Source organism: Bradysia coprophila, chromosome III (assembly GCF_014529535.1).
Source record: "Bradysia coprophila strain Holo2 chromosome III, BU_Bcop_v1, whole genome shotgun sequence".
Classification (NCBI taxonomy): domain Eukaryota; kingdom Metazoa; phylum Arthropoda; class Insecta; order Diptera; family Sciaridae; genus Bradysia; species Bradysia coprophila.
In genome coordinates, this window is record NC_050736.1 from 3,644,922 (window position 1) to 3,667,455 (window position 22,534).

A 22,534-nucleotide genomic window follows, 5' to 3' on the forward strand; every position below is an offset into this window, starting at 1 on the left:
TGGAATGAACGAACACTCGATACTAAAAAAAGTGAAAGTCTGACAAGGTCGATAATAGGACCAGAATGTATCGAAAAACTTGTGTGTTCTGTATATATTACCCTAGGGATGTTCCAATTGCAATTGGTAAATTTATTGTCTCGAGAGATTTGATAGAGATGTATTCCTAATAGCCAGTTTGTGTAGGATGTGACCTGGGTTTCTGCAAACCCATTAGATAGCTACATACAAAATCGTATCCCGTTCTACTGACGAATTGACAAAGCTAAAGAATTGTTCAGCTTTGTTCAGCAACAAACATTAATTTCTTCATACAAAACTTTTAACTAGGTCTTGCACTTAGAGGAAATCATAATCCTAGGGGGAACGAGAAGACTTCTTTGAACGCTTGAATTGATCTCTGCTGTTGTGCAGTGGCTAAAAAATAGATGCATGAAATCATAGCATCTGAACCAAGCACTAGAACAGATTTTTTTAACGGAAATTTAGCCTCTCTAATATGATCTGCCACAAAATAAACAACATTTTTTGAACCGCCACAAATATAAATTTAATGAGAGCCTCCAAAGTGGCACAAATTTAAAACCTTTAGTTCATTTTAAATCATAGACAAGTAGGTAGAAATTCGCACAAATAATTGTCAAATGTTGTTCTTTGATGAAAATAGGTCAATAAACCAATGAAAGTCTAGAACAGGTATGGTCGATCGGCGAATTTGTCTTAAACGCACGCACATTTTATGTCAAAATAATATGAAAATGAGTGCGTTTAATTACGAAAATCAAATTTTTATGTCCTCCGGGCGGACAATAGACCATACCTGTTTTACACTTTCATTGCAATAAATAACAGATGCAACATTTATTTATCGAAACCAAAATACTGTCAACAACTAGAGCATGTGTGTCCAATATATAGTAAACCGGCAACTCTGCAGGCCCCTCTCGGAAAATCTGTTCTGCTGCTTGGTTCAGATGTTATGATGGAATTCGTTTCTTCTTCGTTTATGTTGAAGATACAAGGGCAACGAAGTGAAAATTCAAAAGTGTGTCGTAGTGTCTACCAAAAACAAAAGGAAAAAGTTTCACTGAACTATTCTGTGTATAAATTAAGGGTTTGGTAATTTTTTTTTTTGTCTAATAGCGGCTTTTCGACAAATAATGACTCGATAATTTGTTAAATTTCATTTAAGATTTCTCTGCTTTCCCAGGTTTGGAAATTTTGACGAAGTTATTGAAGCTAGTTGACGAAATATGCTATCCTAATGAAACTATGAAGGTATACAACAGTTGTCTTCATCTATGATTTCATAACTTAAAGTACTAATCAGCAATATGGTCTACCTTAATGTTTAATTAGAACAAACAATGAACGTTAGAAACTTTGTTCCTTTCCTTCAAATTCTACCTTTCGGAAGTTTCTGCCCTACTACGCTCTCCTACCATATTTAGTCACTTCTCAATAAGAATGCACCGAATTCGGCGGTTAGTTTAAAAAAGCGGTCATCATGTCCATCTAAATTCTTTTGGTTAACAAACCTTCATCTATATCTACAGGGAACAAATAATTTCGGTGTAACAGCTGGTTTTGTAGCTGGTACCGATTTCATTGATAGTACGAACTCCATTTATCGTTTGTTACCCGTAACACAAACGCATATAAATAAATAAATAGAACAGCATGATAAACACAAAGTAAACAATCGCTACAATGTTCATCAACTGATACAAAACCAGGTGTTGCTAGATAGGCAAACCGAAATCATTTATTCACTGTAGTTCAAGGTTAGTGAAGTTTCTGAAAAAGCACGAGTTAGAAACGTAATTTCGAAAGAGGTTCAGTGTTTTCTGTAATATGATTTGAGTAACAATCCTCTCAACTCGGGCCACTGCTCGGATTTATTCCGAGGAATTGTATGGTTGAATCATTTGATGACTCGTGAGAAATTCCCAAGATTTTGATTCTGTCCAAAAATAATTTTTTATTCAAGCTGCTATTCCAGTTAGTATTATCTGCACTCTTCGGTTCTTATCTTCATCGGTACTCGTCACATCCACACCACACGTATATAAGGAGATTATCTGGGTAAACTCAATATAAGTTAGATAAACGTTACTATTTTGAGCAAATGAAGCAAAAGCAGCTGTTACATGAAAATCATTTTAGGAAAAGGCAAATTAAATCAATACATGCTGAGGTACTGTGCCATTACTAGCTTTTCTGCTTTGAATTTAGGCAGGTTCACTGAAAAATATCATCAGTCGATGATAAAATTTCCAAATAATCGATACTATATCAATCGAATATTTTATCGATAATCGAATTGTCAGTCACTATTTGTCGATTTATCAGTCGATCTTTTCCGATTGTCGGTCGATATTTACCGATTGTCGGTCGATATTTACCGATTGTCGGTCGATATTTATCGATTGTCGGTCGATATTTATCGATTATCAATAAAACATTCGATTGATATTGATTTTTTGAAAATATCGATAATCAATTCTAAGGAAATAATCGATATTTTACCAATCGAATGAATTATCGAACATGCCTATTTGAAATTAGTTGAATGATTGGATGTCAATTATTTATGAGACTTTCGACTAATAGAACAACTACATCTTCGAAGACGGGAAGTAGACAGGTCTTTGTACGGTTTTCCCTTTTTTGGGATTTTAGATTCAGTGAAAGCGAAACCAAGCCATTCAAGCAGGATGATTTTACGATCTCACTTGATTTAACCTCATATTCGCAAAGAATGTTTTTTTTATAAACTTTAACTATTTGACTTAGAACCTTTGGGTTTGATTTTTGCGAGCGTAAGAAAATCTTGAATTTACCTAGTTTCAGCCTGTGAAGAAGTTATTTAGAGGTTATTGGGTGAGTATATTGATTCAGAAATTTTACAGTAATGGAGGTGACAAGAAGGAAAATTCCGTATACGGTCTTGGTATATGGTCTTGGTCTATGGTCCGTACTAATTCTGACTAATGAGAATACTAACCTGGTCGTGGTCATATTACTCAAATTTCTGGATTACTTTCATAGATTAGATAGACTATCTGCTGAGTCGTACATGAATGACATCACGTTTTTTCAGTGCTGTTATCAGGTTGAAATTACTAATAAATCGGCAAGGATTTAGACAATAGTAAGTTCTTTCACATCATTTAAGGGATGTATATGGGGTTAGGACTAACTATTGACATAAACACTTACATCCCTGTCGAATTATTACTGATTTCAAACTGACGACAACCCTGAAAAACGTGATGTAACTCTTGTACAACCGCTAAATTGATTGATAATCAATAATATCAAACAATTCCAGCCAAATGGTCCAAATAGCAGGCCTCTCACACCTCCTTATTTCCTTATTTTTCCTTTATTTTTATAAAAGCCTCCTTATTCCTCCTTATTTCATTAAAAAATCCTTATTTTTTGCAAATTTCATCGACGGAAATCCAAATTTAAAAAAAAATCACTGCGCGGCAAAAAAAAACAATTTTTAATATTTAACACAAAGAACTCTAATAAAGAGGTGGTGTCGTAGCTCATGATCGTTCCAACATGACTGGTTTAACATATATTTTTGTGGTTGTCTCAGACAATTCAAACAATTCAAGGTTTTAGCCTTATTTGCACTTACTTCTTTCAAATTTATAATTTTATACTTTCACCCGAGGGGTAACTCACTTCTAGATTAAATGGATTAAATGGATTAAATGGTATTAAATGGATTTAATGGATTAAATGGATTAAATGATTAAATGGATTTAATGGATTAAATGATTAAATGGATTTAATGGATTAAATGGAATAAAAATTGGATTAAATGGATTAAATACGAAAAAACTTCATCTTACAAAATACTGTAAAAGTCTTAAAAATTGTTGATTTTGATCAAACCACGTACTACAACTCATACTACAATGTTAAAAAGCGAAAAAAATCCACTTTTAGGAGTTTTTGGTGTAAAGTGGATTAAATGGATTAAATAAATTTAATACCATTTTTAACAAAAAAAAAATTTCCTTTACCTCACGAGTACTTAAACGAGCTGGGGATCGTGCAAATCTATTTTTCGCAATTACTTTACAAATTTTTCAGGTGGGTAGCCTAATTATTTCGGTAAAACTAAAAATTTTTTTTTGGATTAAATGGATTAAATGGATTTAATGGATTAAATGGATTAAATGGAAGTGCGTCACCCCTCGCTTTCACCAATTTATTATTTTTTCGAAATTCCAACGGGATAACAGACAACAGTGAGATCAAAATCTAATCCAGCAAGTTTTAAACTTGAGGGTGGGTTCAAGTAAGAATTGACGCCGTAAGTACGTCTTAAATTTCAAAAATTTTGTCGCATCGAAAACTGATTGAAAACTGCCACCCCACAAAAACGATAGATATGTCAAAATAAACAGTGATGCGTTTTATTTTGAATTTTGAAGCGCACTTACAGTGATAAGTGGTAAAGCTAAGCTTTGCTAAGAATCTAATTCAAGCCTTAAACGCTCCCAAAATATTCAAATTTTCATAGTGATAAAAGTGAATTGCACGATACAACTTTACAAAAACGATGCGTCAATAATAAACAATAATGCGTTTTATTTTAAAGTTGAGGCGGACTTGCGATGTTAATTGCTGTGTCTTAGTCTTAGAATAATTTTGATTTTTATCGAAAAATTTCTCGTCATTTTTCCTTAACTTCAATCAACAATTTCCTTATTACTCCTTATTTTTGTGCGAAATCCTCCTTAATTCCTTAATAAGGAGTCCAAATTTAGAGTGAGAGGGCCTGTCCAAATAGACTAATTTATTGAAAGTCGCTAATGAGATTCTTTATGACGAGATTTTCATTTAGAAAAACGTTCTTCTCATCAGTTGAATTCATTTTTTTTGTTTATTTTATCTAGTTAATTGGAATTTTTTTCATTAAGAAATATTTTTATATTAATTATTATGTTTATGTTACATTGTATTGTCTCAATAAATTGCTTCTTATGAAAATAATCATTTTTTACCTTTCTCATCAACAATGCAATATTAGAGTACATAGATCGTTCTTATCGTTTTTTTTATATCAATTAAGAGAAACAAAGAGATAAAATTAATTATAAAAATAAATAAATTGTACAAATATGAAGTAAACGTATCCGCCATTAAGTGGTTGATTTAAAAAAAAATCATTAAAAATTCATCCACTTTTTCTTTTAAGATCACATTATTAAGATTGTTAAGACAACGTATAATATGGTGTCAAGGGAACAAAAACAAATTTGCATTTAATTCATTACAATTCGATTCGGTTACACAATTTCACTGCCCGAAAAATTCATACCATTCCGATGATGTGAGTTAAGGTTATGATGTTCCATATGATCGTGTTCCATTTGTTCCTTTAATATTTCCAATTCTCTTATACCGGACACCGTCACTTCATATTTGTGTGTCACCAACGAGCGATAGAAATGAATGGCAAATGCCAAAAACACAATTAATACTGGTATCAGCACTATACATGCTGACCATGCAGCCTCTTTGCTTAAATCGTAAAATTTAACCCAACATAAAATGGCTATCTCTAACAAAAACAATATCAATCCCAAGAGTGTTGAAAATGCCCATGCAGTTTCTATGTACCAGTGTAGTCGTTCGTGCGGAGATTCGTGAACCAATGAAATGCTGTGGAGATTACACACCGTTTCGATATTCGGCAGTATGCAGGTACTTATCATAAGCGCTAACATATGGACGGCTACGAGCAATGTTGTGCAAATGGCGAATGCTATTAACATGCCCGGTGGCACCTGTGTGTCATTGTTCAATTGTACTTCAACCATTGCTACCTAAAAAAACATTTTAATAATCGAAATTAATTCTTTCCTCGAGACATTCGGTGATCTGATGATATTATCGGGCAGACACATTACTAACGGCCCGACGCATTGATTCACAGCCATCAGTCAGGGGCTTTATGTTCTAATTAAAAAAAGCAGTTGGCACTCATGTGCTAAACAGTTAAAATAGTTGTTGTACTATGAGTAAGTATTGTTGAGCTAGAGTTTATTCTTCGACGATACCATCATTGGCGTTGGTTGATTTTTGTGATCAAAGTCTCGAAATCTGCATTAAGCACAATAAACAAGCAAGAATGTTCATCAACACGTTCATTTTTTACGTGACATACACAACGAACTTCGAAAGACACGTCTGGTTCATTCATAATTTATCGAAATTGTCTGTGCCGTTTTGGCAATAAAACCAAAACATTCTGATGTGAATTTTTTATGCGACACGACACCAACAACAACCGACCAACATCAGTTCGTAATATACAAATTAAAATAATCACCGGTCGTCGTAGATTTATAAAAACGACGAATATTTAACATCAATAAAATAGCCATACTGTAGTGTAACAACAACGACTATGAGTATAGTGTGGTGCATGTAGTATACACCAATGTGTATACCTTTTTCAATGAAAATATTTAAATTATTTTATAATAAAATTGGCGATGTGCAAATGAGTGTTTAAATAACAGAATTTTCATGAACGAAAAAATTATTTATAAAAATTCCCAGGGCATCGCACATTAATTTCCTTTGTGCTTTCAAATAGAATGAACGCTGTTTGGTTGTATTTATTACAAAACAAAAATGCTTTAATCATTCTGGTCATTTGAATAATATTGAAAAAAAAATCTTCTCTTTGTGATAAGCCATTTGAACACAAATTTGATCAATGATTCGTCGGAACAAATTAACATTTTTGTTTTGCTTGTAAATTACTAATAACTACACTTACCATGGCAAATCCTGATAACAAAGCCGATGTTTTGCTTGATGCTTTCAATTTGGCCCGACTCAGCTGCAATTTTCTCCATGACAAATAGCTGGGGGAATGTAAATCTTCACCGGATTGTGACATACTGCTGGCTCCTGATCGTCTCTGGTTATGAAAGAATCTTCGGTTATTTCGGATTGATCTTGTACAATAATCACAATATTTATGGTCGGCTGGCACTGGCACGTAGTCACGTGAATTTATGTGTAAATTCGATCGCGAACAGCCAAGACTAAAATGCATCTTCAGAAAATGTGTTTGAGATTGCCGATTATTTACGTTTAGGTTTTTTATTGCTCAATTTGCTTAGAAAGTGGTTAAATTCTGTAGTTGTGTTGCTGTCTCGGTTCTCTAACACACATTTGCGTTATGTTATGATGTTTATCGAAATTATTAAAATTTTGTGTATATTTGCATGAACGATGTACACAATTATAATATTTTGGTGTTTGCACAATAAACGAGTCGATAGCAAATAACCGAAATTCGAAGCCGGCTTTAATTCGCTGATTTTATCGCGAACACAGTTAAAAGATTTTTCGATTAGATTTTAGAGTCGTTTAGTCGCTTGCAAGAAACGTACTAAGAGCATCACACTTCACTCTGCGTTATTCTTCACCAACTTTATTATGCCATCGTTAAATTTAATTATAAGCAAAAAAAATGAGGAATTTGAACTATGAACATAAAACCGAAAGGAAATTTTGATTTTGAACAGTGAATATTGTTTGAACAGGAACTTGAAGCGTATGGTGTCTATCACAGTAATAGCCATAAAACGACTGAACGATAACAAGTTGTTGAATTCATTTGAAAATGTGTTATTTATAAACGATTCGCGTTAGAAAAAGTGTTTCACTCATGTAACGGTGTGTATCAATAAACATAAACTGTTTCATTCGAAATGATTTTTCTGATTTTTTTTTCTTGTTTGTTGAATTAAATTCAATTTACATGAAAAGTAAATTGTTCAGCCGTGACAAAAATACCCGACGACGAATTTTCACGAATTCTTCATTATATTGTATTCATATACTTTGCGCTTGCTATACAATCAACCAACGACGGTTTGTTGGTTTGTTGTTTTTTTGTATTTATTTTTGTATCAACAAAGTTGATTCAACATGTTCGGTTTCCTAATAAATTTGGTTCTTATCGCCAGCAACAGATAAAAATAAAAATTCGGTATATTATGCATAGTTAAGTGACTGTTATATCAGCAATCGCAACAAGTTGAAACCAATTTATTTTAGGCCGAGAGCCGGCGTGCATATTAGTCGCTCATCACGACGTGAAACCTACGAAATATGGTCAGCATAGCTGAGACAAATAATGTTTAGGCAATGCAATGTTGACTGAGACATACAATAGGCCTACCCATGTCAGGAGTACCTAGCGTTTGGCAACAAAAATCGTTGAGTAAACATGATTCGGCTTAGGTAGTGTTAACGATGTATACATACTGAATGATGATGAATGACGTAACCCAACCACGATAAACACATAATAAATCTAGCCTATATTTAGGCGACGTATCAAATTAAGCATTTAAATTTCGTCAGAGAGTATTTGCCTACTTCAAGGCGTGATTCTGAAGTGACGTCAAGCCCGTCGCCCTAACTGAATTTGTTATTGTCCGGAAAAAGCTGTTATTGAGGTCACTAATTAAGCTAATTAAGCAAATATGGCAAATTTTGCTAACAGTAACCTTATAAGGAGGAGAAATAAATGTGGTCTCTCGCTCTCAGTCTATTTTTTGTGTCAATATGCAAACTTTGACTCATATTAAGGACCGGTAGATGGTACAGAATTGGTAGAGAAATATAAGAGATAAAACGAAGCCACTTAATACTCCTTCTACAATTGTATCAAGTACTCTAAATACATTCTCAAAATTGCTGTAAATCCACTTCTTTATGTAGGTTGAGAGATGTTTATATTTCACAGCGGAAATACTTCCATCTAATTTCTTGTATATTGTCACTGTTGTATGCAAATCGGAGGTATACTCAAAACAACATAAAACATTTCATAGTTCAATTATAGTGATATAGATGATGTTCTTTGTTCAAAGGGTAAATCATGTCGTCATTATGAATGATTATTAATAAATGAATTATTAAAATAAAACGAGTTGACATACAGCAAATACAATAAGCATGAATCCATCCGTTGAATATGTAACAATATATCCGAGTCATGCATATTGTACGGTTTTTTTTATATAAAAACGTGACAGATTTTCTTCGGCAAAAATAACCCACTAAGCCAATTTTATGTGTGTTTTCTCGGCGCTATATAGTTTATAAATGTGCTTGTTCAGAGGATGAGTCAGTAAAAGAACAATAAGTAATGTTGACAAGAATATTGACTTTATAGGTTTTCGTATCAATTCCCGAGTAGCATTATTGGAAACAAAATTGTTCAAAGTAGTTTGTCGTCAAGTATCTTCGTTAGAAACATTGACATAGTTATTTAAAGTAAGGAATAGAGAAATTGTTCCTGACTGAACTTTTACGGACCAGCTGTTGTAGGTTTGTTCCAAGGCCATACGAATTGTCAAATTACTGTCAAGTTGCATCCATATGGACATAACCTCATCAACATTTGTATTCAAAATCGCGTAGTTTATGTTTCTGTGGATGCTGTTTAAAAAAAAAATTAAGGAAGTACTAGACTCGATGTTCATAGTTCATACTGATGATAAACTTGGTCTTTGGGAAAGTTTAAATTTCAAAGTAGGACATGCCATCCTACTATCTTAGGTCATATATTTGTATGTTATGTATATCGTTAATCTGATATACCAGATTCGGGGAGCAATGTTATTGGTAAAAATTGAATGGTCACAATTGAATGCGTAATTTTGACTGTTTATAATTATAACAAAGAGTAAAAATCAACATACAAGCACCACGTTCACGGGCTGACTGTTAAAAGCAAGTATCTTTTCTCAACAATACAATGTGATGTGTGTAATCTTAGCTATTATGGCATCTTATACCAAATCAGCAAAACATGCTGTATAAAATCCAAACACAAAGATAACGCGTCACTCAGACTAGTTCACACGAATATGCCGGGTATATTATTTGTTAGTAATGTGACGGTAAAGTGGAGTACACCGGTAAATCAATTAGCTTATCAATTGGACCAATATTGTTTAACATATTGATCACCACATGATTTCAAAGTGTTATCGCTCGGAAGATATTAGTCCCATTGAAAAACTAATTACTTTACCGGAGTCATGAGATCATGCACTATACACTAGCAGTTTGTTTGACCAAAAACTGTCGAGTCGAAATGTAACAATTTTTCAGTCGATGTGTTTGTCAAAATCTGACTATTTTAGTCTTTTGATAGTTTATACTCGAGAATAAAAAATAAGACTCTGGTCGGGAATACCCTTGATAAAAGAGACTCCAGCATCAAGAGTATGTTTTCTATTCCACGACTATTTTTAATCAAGGATTTCAAAGATGTTACCATTTGTGGTGAAAATATAAAGAAATCTAATTATTAGATTCGTCTAACGCACTTCAAGCATGAGTGTTACTCTAAATAGTCCGTTAACAACCATTTCATTAAAAATAGTACTCTACTTTGGCAGCTGTCGTCTATGATCACTTTTGCTGGAAGTGCGTTGATTCAACATTTAATTTAAATTAATTTGGGGATTGGGGATACCAATTGGACATATGTTTCCGGAGCTCACACAACATAAATAGGTTGTTACGGATTATCGATTGTGTACTTGTATCTGAAAAATGTTATTTGCTCAGTATTTTAATTGAGTAAACAACAATATACCATTTAACAGCGACTGAAACTTATTGAATTGCAAACGAATTTAATTGAAACGTAAACTGCTCGTATTGCGATAATGTAACCATGAAAGTCTATCTCACTTCAATTTACGTAATAAAACCGAAAAGAAAACTTGAGATTGGACATAAGTTTTAAGTGTCATACCATATGCTTTACATAACAACTTCACAATCAAATATAATGTCAACTTTAACACCAAAAATGGCATGCAATCATTTTCTAAAATTTCAAAAAAAAACAAGTCGAAATTACCTTCTGCTGATAACCTGCTCCTGAACTGGGTTTGTAAACAAATTGTGGTGCTGTCGGATTTATATAAGTATGATGTCCTAAGTGTGTACTGCCGCCAAATAAATTGTGTCCAGGTTGTGTGGAAACAATGGAACTTGACTGCGATCCTTTAGATTGAATACTTGTTCCAAGTGTGGCTAAGACGGTTTCTAGACCAGACGTGCCAGTGGTCCACACCGACATTCTTGAGCTGAAACATTTTGCGACGTCATTTTAGACAAATTCAATGCAAAAACAGAACGTATCACAGAATTTTTAAGTTTTTTGGCAAATTGTCAGTGTAAATGGAAAAAACAACTATTAATCAACTCGAATGTGCTTAGAACAATAATTTCATTCTCTATGTAAAACGACTACAACAATTCGTAAAATGAAAATAAACACAAGAAAAGTGACTACGAACTGTCACACAGCCAAAGCTTTTATTAGTTCCATCTATGCGAATAAAAGCGAACTTACCAAAATAATCGCGCGGCAATATTTCGAATTTCTTAACTTTTTGTTTTATATAATATGAGAATATACATACTTATAAAGACGTTCGAACGTTTAAATTCTAACAATCATCACAAACTGCAACAAGAATCGTCATTTTATAGGATAGGTATTTTAATGAACGTAATGTGTCGAATATTTTTAGCGGCGATAAAACAGTAACGTTCATACGCCTTTCAATCGTTCGTTTAATTTCATTCAGAATCATCAGCTTAAATCGCACCTAAAAATGCATCCTACTTTATTCTAACAATGAGACACATAGGAGAATTCGGACTTCGATATTTGTAGTCTCAGTGTTTGAAAACTTACATTTTTAGAAAAATTGTTGAGTGTGTTTCACTTTCAGGCACTTGTCGTACTAAATATTGTGTTATCAACCACTACTAAACCTTAATCTGTGCATTTATCAGTGGGTAATATCACATAGAACTGCTCGATAGACACAAATGAAACTAACATCAGTAACGATAAAAATAAGCGATGAACTCCGGGTAAAGGTTACGAAATGTATACCCTCTGTTAAACGTTAAATTTTCACATTATGCCCATTAATATAGATTTATTAGCTTAAAATGCCCCAACGAGCTGCAATGTGACAATCGAAGGCATTGATAGCTAGATAATATCGCAGGAAATGGACCAACATCTACATCGGTATTTTTAACCCCTCAGTGAAACGTTAAATCTCCACATTGTGCCTATTAATATAGATTTATTTGCTTTAAATGCTTTAGTTCCAACTTTGGCGAAGTGTAGCAGGGGACAGGGTTCGCTGGAACCGGATTCTCGATCAGGCCAAGGCCCACAGGTGGCTGTAGCGCCGGAGAAGAAGAAGAAGAAGTTCCAACTTCCACCGCGCTGCAACAAATTAAAAACGACTATAACGGCTGACATAGGATTTAGCCTGTCACATACAGCTATTCACCTGTGACGGATAACGATGACAAAAATAATAACAAGATCTGGGCAATATGGTCCTTTATATAGTAAAATGCATGTTAAAATGTTGAAGTACAAGACTTGAAATCAAACGATTAAAAATACTTTGATCGATGGAAGTCATAGACCCGATAATAATCGAGTGGTTTCTCACTCTTTGTGATTAGCCTGATTTACCAGTGATTAACCATTGATTAACCAAGTCAAACATCGTAAGTTAGCTAGAAATTGTTATAACTCAATGTAATACAATCATTTAGCTCAGTAGATCACGGTAAATCTTCGTCTTAATTTTTGGTAAATCAAAGTGAGCAGTCGATAATAATACTGGTCATATGCTTGCCGTCTGTAACAGGTTAAAGCATAGGTTGGGAGATAATATCAGTGTCCAAACAATAAAATAATAGTTATTTTTAGCATTTTGCGGAACCTTAAATTTATACATTTGGATTTATTTGCTTAAAATGCATAAGCCCAAACGCGCAATGAATTTAAGACCCAAAAAAAACTATGCAATCGAAGGCATACAGAATCTGATCTAGTACTATTTTAACATTCCTTGAGCAGATCCATTCGTCCAGTATAACATTCGTGAAAAAATGGATTTTGCAACTTCAAATTAAGAAAGTTGATAAAAAATTGATTAATAAAATGAAAGAAAGTCTCGTCCGTCCAGTGACCCAACCCACCCAAATATTGGGACATGGTGGTCTTACATAGCAAAATATAGTGTCACTAAAGTAATACCCGTTCCTTCAATATGTGGATCTATGATAAAATAAGTGAAAGGTTCGATCCGGCGTTGGTGATATGCTCGTAGTCTGTTGAAGGGTTGAAAGGTTGAAGTAGTATAGCCCTTTAACACCAAAATGTTTGAAGTAAATATTACGATGTAAACATAAATACATTCGCGACTACACGTTAGTAGAGGTCCTTGTAGAACAAAAGTCATAAAAATAGTTCACTTTATAGTAGAATGGTGAGCTTTGGACCAGTGATTAATATTGGTAGCCTGAGTCCAAAAAGATTAACACCCCTCAAAAAACCCCACCCCACACCCCAACACCCCTCACCAAAGATTTTAGTGTAAGGGTCACTTCAATGAATTATTGTGAAGCGCCTGTCAATGCTAGACTGTCGATATGGGGCTTAAACGAAAGGTAAAGGTTCATACTGTTTTTATATGACCAAACGCTTTTCAATTTTCCATTTTCCACAACAATTTTCCGAGTTTTCCATGAAAATCTATGAAATCTCAAATATAAAGGGTGGTGAATAAGTTAAAAAAGTTTTTGTGCATACTTCCTTCTGCAATATGGTTCTTCAATGACTTCTTCGCTAATTTGACGAAAAAAAATTAAATAATGTGTCATAGACTTGGAGATAAGCTCAGTTTTCCACCGCCGGAAAATTTCATTGAAATACTTTTTTACATATAACTGATGAAATATGCGAGCTGTGTCATTGAATTTGCGAGATTATCATAGGATAGTTTATTGACGCATTTATTGAACTCTAGGAGAAGCCAATACACCATTAACCTCAAGTCACCCACCTCCCACTCTCCTATTATTGAACAAATTGTAGAAAAATTTTAAAATAGAGAGCAGACTATTTTTGAACTTACAAATTTACGCTGTAAATGTTTGGGATATTGCCTGCAATACCTTTTTCAAGTGGACAGTGGAAATAATTAAGAGTAAGTATGTAAGATACTACATTTTCAAATGAATATTTGATTACACTGCAAAAATGCTGCAGTGGCAGTTTCTGTCTAGGCCGATGCAATTCGACACCGTTGCATGCATGTTGTGTGGCTGTTCGACACCGGATGCGAATAGCCAAGCAACACAGTGCATCCTATTTGACACCGGTGACGAATAACCAGACAACACAGTGCATGCTATTTGCATCTGGTGTCGATTAGCCACGTAACACAGTAGATGCTAATTGACACTGGTGTCGATTAGCTAGGCAACACAGCTGATGCTATTCGACACCAACCTTTGAGACGCAGAAATAAATACCACATTATCTGGTTTAATTATTTTGATATCTTTTGTAAATGAAGCTTCTGGTAGCACTACTGCAATTTAGTGGCGGTGAGCCTAGCTCCCTTTCTATTCTCTTCAAGAATTAGGAAGTGTTTGCGTCTAAAAGATTCATATGTCGAGAGCTCACGTTTAATTTTTAAGTTTTTTAATTATAAGTATTAATAACATCCTCTTTATTTTATTTACAACTGACGTATTGGAACATTACCATTGAGAAGCTCGTTACTATCTGATTTGCTCTACAATCAAAAATACTCGTCTGATACCCATCGTAATAAAAGTATCTACATTTTCATAACAAAATACGTTAGATTATCTTGATTCTGGACACTCTGTCACTCTCTCGCCAGTGGCTTTTGTGCCAGGCTTCGGCTGTTATGTTGGTTCAATGCAGAGAAACGTTACGTTCGGACAGGCTAGTTTTTGAAATATAAGACTGGACTAAATGTTACAGGCTGTGTCAATTTCAATGATAGGGACAATCTTGTCTTACCAGCTATCAATAGTGAAGACCTAAGCCGTCAGCCATCGCCTTAGGACTGCGAGGTATGCTTTTAAGGTCCTATAGATTAGCTAGTCATAGTATGACTGTCATACGTACCCATTTGCTCGCCTGGAGTAAGGCAATGGTTTTAGTTTGAGATGAGCTGTGGGTACTAGTGGTACACCAGATGTTTGGAGATGCGAGTAGATTATTTTGTTCATAGAAAGTTTGATGGAATCATCTCCATGGTTGGTTTTGTTTATTGGTCTGATGCGGCAAAATTTAAAAGAAAGTTGATTGTTCTACTTCGCTATAATCATCTCCAAGCATCTACCATTTTCAAAAGCAGTTAAGTCCACTGCCCATATAGACCGTGAGACAGAAAGGGACAACTATATTTCCTCTACCTACGTTAGAAGAGTTAAGAGAATGGTGGACTTTACTGCTTTTGATAAAACACTCTTCCTATAATCTCACTATCTAATGTCCAACGGATTCAAGATTTTTAGGATGACAGGGTAGTACAAAAGATCACAAGATCTGTGTGCATCGATCAAAAATGATTGGTAAATCTAACATATTGACTCATAAATGATATCAAAATAATTAAACCACATAATGTGGAATGTGAGTGATAATTGCTGAATGTGGGACATTTAAATCATTTTTACTACGTAGACAGAAACTGCCTCTGGAGCATTTTTGCAGTGTAATCGCACAACAATATTTATTTGAAAATGTAGTATCTTACCTTACATACTTACTCTTAATTATTTCCACTGTCCACTTGAAAAAGGTATTGCAGGCAATATTCCAAACATTTACAGCGTAAATTTGTAAGTTCAAAAATAGTCTGCTTTCTATTTTAAAATTTTTCTACAATTTGTTCAATAATAGGAGAGTGGGAGGTGGGTGACTTGAGGTTAATGGTGTATTGACTTCTCCTAGAGTTCAATAAATGCGTCAATAAACTATCCTATGATAATCTCGCAAATTCAATGACACAGCTCGCATATCTCATCAGTTATATGTAAAAAAGTATTTCAATGAAATTTTCCGGCGGTGGAAAACTGAGCTTATCTCCAAGTCTATGACACATTATTTAATTCTTTTTCGTCAAATTAGCGAAGAAGTCTTTGGATAACCATATTGCAGAAGGAAGTATGCACAAAAACTTTTTTAACTTATTCACCACCCTTTATATTTGAGATTTCATAGATTTTCATGGAAAGCTCGGAAAATTGATGTGGAAAATGAAAAATTGAAAAGCGTTTGGTCATATAAAAAAAGTATGAACCTTTACCTTTCGTTTAAGCCCCATATCGACAGTCTAGCATTGACAGGCGCTTCACAATAATTCATTGAAGTGACCCTTACACTAAAATCTTTGGTGAGGGGTGTTGGGGTGTGGGGTGGGGTTTTTTGAGGGGTGTTAATCTTTTTGGACTCAGGCTACCAATATCAATCACTGGTCCAAAGCTCACCATTCTACTATAAAGTGAACTATTTTTATGCTAAGGACCTCTACTACGTTAGTTGTCTAACTTGATGCTTTTAGGATTTAATTTACCATTTTATTACGTTATTCCATTTATCACGTTTTTTGCGGTTATTAGAATAAAACAATCAATGCACTTTTCTCACAATTATTGAAAAGTTGTTAGAACTGTTACTGCTACACTTTGAATGGGAACTTTGTGTATGAAATTGGAAAATTTTCAGTATTACACAAAATGCATTTTCACGCTCACGTGACATTATCTGCAACTCTTATTTGATATTTGATGCATCAATCATGCAATTACCGATTTTTAATTATACAGGAAAATTATTTGAAAAGACCTTCTAAAAATTAATGTAGTTTTTCTGTATCACGGATTTTGTTATTGTTACAACACTATTCTTTGTACAAAAAAAGCGAAATCTCTATTTAATACAAATGCATTGTTGTGGTTTTTCATTATTTATTGACTGCACATTAGTATCATTGTAATGTCACCAAAATGGACCTTTTTTGCATTCCGGATACGGAAAATTTGTCGGATAATAATTTATGTGTACATTTTGAACAGGTGTAAATCATTTTCCTTTTTGATGCGGAAGGAATGTAACAGCTTCAATGCATAAAGTTTCATTTTACATGCCGTACTTTTCATCATTCAAGCATATCACTTGTTTCGATTCGCTTAGCATGAAAAATTTCTCAATTCAATACTTACTTGATGACATTTCAGGTATTTTTTATTTACGTGTGGCTTCACGAGTCAAAATGATTCAATACCTGAAGACGTTCGCGGTACTTTTTATTTCCGTGGGGCTTCACGGGTAAAATAACTTACGTAATTCATTGGACGTTGTTATTTCGACTGGTGTGGGATTACCATTGCCTTCGCAACGATCATATAATACCAGATTCGTTCATACAACGTTATTAAAACAATGAGTAAATTGAGCTTAGGAAGACGCAAGGAAGATGATCCGCCATTTTTTTTCGTCTTCACCAGTTTATAAAGGTTTTAGAAGCGGCTAGTCATTTGTTATCGACAACGACGATAAGAATAAACGATATGAGACACTCTTAACAAAGGGAGTTACAGATTCAATAATTTTATTGTGGCAAATGTCCATTATTAGATGAAAATTGTGTATATTTAGGATTTTTGAAATAAAACCATTTCAAGCGTAGGTAGTTCACAGTTTAGATTGTATTCGTTTATAAAGCATATAGAAATGGCCAGTCATTTGTTATCGACAACGACGATTAGAATAAACGATAAACTCATGTAAACGTTATATCATATAGTGATCTACCAAAAAGTGAATGTGAAATGTATACTTAAACAAATGAAGTAAAAGATTATGTTTTAAAAACTATGAGGCGCTTTGAACAAATGAAGTAACAGATTCAATAATTTTGTTGCGGCAAGCGTCCATTTATTAGTGTCCGTGGGAGTTTTGAAATGGAACCATTTCAAGCATAGGTTTACAGATTACAGTTACATAAATCAAATTCGAAGCTCATATCAACAATTGAAAAACTACTAGACTGAAGAATAAATTACTATGAATCTATTATATCCGCTAAAATATCAATATCGATCGCCCGATTGAAATTTAAAAAAAATCTGTTTGAAAATGGCATATAAAACAACAGTAGAGAGACTCTTTAATGTATGAAAAATAACTTAAATTCATGACAACAGACGATTCCCATGTAAATATCTTGTCTAGTCTACACCTACGACAACGAAGGTTTTCAAATGCACAAAAGTCTTCGTGCATTTTAAGTTTAAAAAAATATAATAATCAAAACAAGGTATGATGCGCATAAAAAGATGTGGGTGAATTTGATTTCCCTGCTAATATATGCAAAAAAAATTAGCAAAAACATTATTGAAAATTTGCAATTTACTGAATAAGACTTTGTTTTATTATAATGAGCTTATAATAGAGAATTTAAAGAATTTTTTGAATAAAATGTAGACGCTCAAGAAGGGCTTTTGTTTCGTTTAGAAGTTTTTTTTGTTTATGATCGCGAAAAACTGGTTTGTTGTTGTTCACAAGTCGACGAACTTAAAGTGTGTAGACTTCCATTGACTCAAAAGAAATTAATTTTTCATTTATTTCTAGTAGAATAGATGTCGAAATATTCATCCCGAATTGTCTCAAGTAAATAGATAATTAAACCTAAAATATTTGACGAGTTTCACTGAGTCAGATAAATTATCAGATATAAACAAAAAACAGACTAATGTTCATATCGAATTCACTGACAAACTGGTGACTCAGATAATAGGAACAACATTACATTTGAATTTTAGTAATTCCTAACTGAACTATTTGTCTTCTTAATTTAGTCACAGTCAAGGTATCAAATCCATAAAAATTTAATACAAAGCGATAGTTAAGCTCAATTCAAATATTGACATTTCTGATATAATATGTGTCTAGTCTAGTCAGACAACAAGAACAAATAATTTTCATAGCACTTTAAGTAGAAACTATACTGAAATTACCTTCAGCAATTTTTCGTTTCACAAATCTTGAATTAAGAATTGGTAATGATTATCCAACTGTCTGTAGCTTTAAATGCAGATTGTTTTAAACAATTCACTTCATATGGTCCACATCTAATTTATTATAAATGTAACGAAAAACTGTTCACTGATGATCCGCTCTTGTATAGACATCACGTTGACTTTATAATATTTCGAAATTAAATGAAAATTCACTTATAAAATTGGTCTTTGAAATTATTCTGAATTTCACTACAAAAGTCTTATTGGATGAAACCAATATTGTGTTTCAATAAACCGCCAATACACAACCGCATCGTAAACTATCCATTATATTTGTAAAGCGCGAAGTATATTCTGCCGAGTCTAAACAACGTTTAAATTTTAAAAGTTTACTTAACGATCGTCGTATGTTCAGCAACACTAAAAAATAAACGATAATTTTACGTTGATCGTCGTGCTTACAGAAAAAGAACCTATTTATATATTTTGTTGTTATATTTTATTGCATATAATTTGTATATGTGTCATATTTTGATCGCAATAGATGTATGTATGGAGCTTAAGTAGATATATGATTATGATAAGAGCAAATTTGTCGACGAATTTGACTCTCATCTGTCTGCAGTTTCTTTAAAAAAAATTGATTCTCAATTTAATAAACCTTGCAAAGGTGCGAAATCGTTGGTAAATGTTTGTAAACTTCTTGTGAATCTGAGCAGTGACCAGATGTAAATATGGAATTATTTAGAGTAACCAATACTCTCTCTAGCAAACAAACTCTCAGCTCTCTGTGTCAAATTGACACCTTGTATTCTACAAACATTATTCTACGTTTTGACTGACTCCACTGTTATTTACATGTAAATTCCAACGGTTACTTGATACTTTCACCACCTTAAAAAAAGTAGTTTGATTGCTAGAGAGAGTATTGGAGTAACTTATTATGATCTGTAGGATGTTCTGGTTTTGAGTAAGTAGAGTAGAGTAAGTAATTAGTCTTCTAAGTGATAAATAAATAGTACAGCACCTTGAATGAAACACTGTGTCAGGGCCTATTTGTTGGATTAAATTTACTTAAAATTTCCAAAAAAATCGCATAAAAGTTAGAAAATATTCATACAAATTTTTGTGAATTTACATAAGTCGTCAGTGAAATTCAGTGAAAACGTAAAAGCAGTTTTGTGCAAGTGGACCAGCTAAAAAAGAGGTGCTTCATGTCTAGATTTTACTGACGTTCCCTGTATTTTTTGTAAATTTCTTTCTACATAATAAGCCCTGGTTTTCGGCGCATAGGTGATAACACATCGTACAATAACCTACATAACAATATCGACAAACAAAATACAAAATATCCATGGAATATGATTCTAAAAGTGTCCATGACCACTTCTGCGAAAACTTTTGTTATTTTTACTTTAAAATAAAACCTATCGCTGAGAAATCGATAAATAAATAGGTCGTGAAGAGTTGAAGGAAAAATCCCAAAATATCAACATGTGCAGCATGTTTATAATGTTGCGTCAACACGTGAGAATTAGAGCAACGAAATTTTTATTTCAAAAATCTACATCAACGGATCCGTTGATGTGCTATGACTAACTTTTGTCACTCATATCAGACAAGATGATGATTAAACCACCAGCAAAACTTTAGGCAAAGAGAGTACCGAAAATTATTGGTGTAATTGCGATTATTCAGTCAGTACAGTTAATAGTACGTAAGTACTGAATTGACACACTGTTGGCTCAAACAATGAAATGGAAATTTTTCGATAATGGTAGTACTATAGCGTCAAACAACAGTGTAATTCGTATCTTGTAAAGTCTGAGCTCAGTTATGTTTTATATCGTCAAATAACCATTAAATCTATCACTTCATTTGTTGAAAAAAGTGAGATTACTTCATCAGTCATAATGTACGTTTTGCTACATAAGAGATCATAGTCTATAGCTCATCTGTTATTATTGCTTCTTCAAAGTCATTACTTATAGCGAGCGTATTATGATAGGAGAATGAGAGTCAAAAGAACATTTTATCAAAGACATGTTGCGATATGTCGACCCTCAAAATTTGTATTTTTAAGCGCTACAACTAACACAAACCGATTGACTCTTCCTAAATTTATTTTTATTTCACTAAGTAGAACTGTAGATAATAGATCGAACTGTTCCCAAAATTAAACGAAATTGGCGTGTTTGCATTTATATTTAGAAAATACAACAATCGATGATCACAATAGACACGCCGTGATATACTGGCTAGATGTAAATCGTTCATTGAATATTGCTGTACCGTTCTGAATTGCATCTGATGAGTGATGATTAAGGGTCAGTTGTATGTTGCATTGTTGCATGCAGCATGCCACACAATTTCACATCACGCTAACATTCTAGTTCGACAGATTTATAAGTTTGTCATTAATTGTTATGAATTAGAAATGCATTTTGAATGCAAGTTATTGCTGTTAAGGAATTAAAATGTGTTGCAATATAATAGGAAATTGTTGACAATTAAAAAAGAATACATATTTGAATAGCTCGACAGAAATCTGTTCGATTTTTACGAGTCGCGACTCTATAAGTCTCTCTGCTATCAAAAATCACATCTCATTTCATTAATTAAGTAATAAAGATATAATTAGCGACTATTTTATCACATAATTTAATTGCATTTAAGTATGCACTTAATTATACTTAATCGAAATTTTGATACTTATCATGCTATCAGCACCCAATCAACAATATTTTCCACAATTTCAGCAAATTTTTAAGATTTAGGAAATTACGTTATCCATCGATCTAACTACTTCTTTTGCGAATTATTAGTGGAATTTACATAAATTTATATTTCTGTCACCAATTGTTTGTCATTAAAAAATTTTTAATTGAATTTTTTCTAGCAAATGAAGTCAAGAATCGTCTTTATTGATTTATTGAGTTATCGAGTGCAATCCATTTTACAGACTGTTTAGTCGAGTTGGCAATGTTATGGCTGAGCACGTTTCAATTTCTTTGAATCTTTATCGAGAATTTCATGTTTTGCACGACTAGCACAGAGTTTTTTATTGTTCAAGAATAAAGTTAATTGAGTAACTCAAAGTAATTTTATTACCTACTTACCTATTTGCATTATAGCTTTTATTATGATGAAGTGCAGTGACAGTGTTTAGTGTGAAGTTTTATAATTGCTAGTCTATATGCTATGCAAGCTGTCTTCAATTAACAGTCGTGAGAAAATGATTTACATTATCTACTTGAATATAATTCTTAGCGCTCTCTTCAAATACAAATGTATAATAAACTTAACGCATAGATATAGTAAGTACAAACTCCTCGAAATGTTAAAACGAATAACACATTAGCGTATACTGAAGAAACAATGGAAAAAACAATGTACAGCAAAAAATCACTGTCTATTTTCAAAAAAAAAAAAATCAAGACGTTCTTATTGATACGGTTTAATTGTAGACACTGTGCAATGAAAAACATTTTCTTACAATCTGAAACAAACTTCCCTTACGATAAAATTATCGGTAAAATAAAACAAGCATAGCTTCATTCGG

General features: G+C 33.2%; 1 protein-coding gene across 3 annotated transcripts in view; it reads right to left on the reverse strand.

Moving 5' to 3' along the window:
* Window positions 1-19,403, reverse strand: part of LOC119077281 (calcium release-activated calcium channel protein 1) — a 34,254-nt gene extending 14,851 nt beyond the window's left edge. The window contains exons 1-4 of one of the 3 annotated variants that reach the window (XM_037184431.1): window positions 18,970-19,403; window positions 10,940-11,168; window positions 6,818-6,961; window positions 4,887-5,855 (exon numbers count right to left, since the gene is read on the reverse strand). In XM_037184431.1, coding sequence (XP_037040326.1) covers window positions 5,316-5,855; window positions 6,818-6,961; window positions 10,940-11,161 — 906 coding nt within the window. In that variant the 5' untranslated portion in view covers window positions 11,162-11,168; window positions 18,970-19,403 and the 3' untranslated portion in view covers window positions 4,887-5,315. Of the gene's footprint in view, window positions 1-4,886; window positions 5,856-6,817; window positions 6,962-10,939; window positions 11,354-16,523; window positions 16,667-18,969 lie in introns of those variants that run through there. The other 2 variants (XM_037184440.1, XM_037184449.1) reach the window with 2 other exon arrangements.
* Window positions 19,404-22,534: the final 3,131 nt, after the last annotated feature.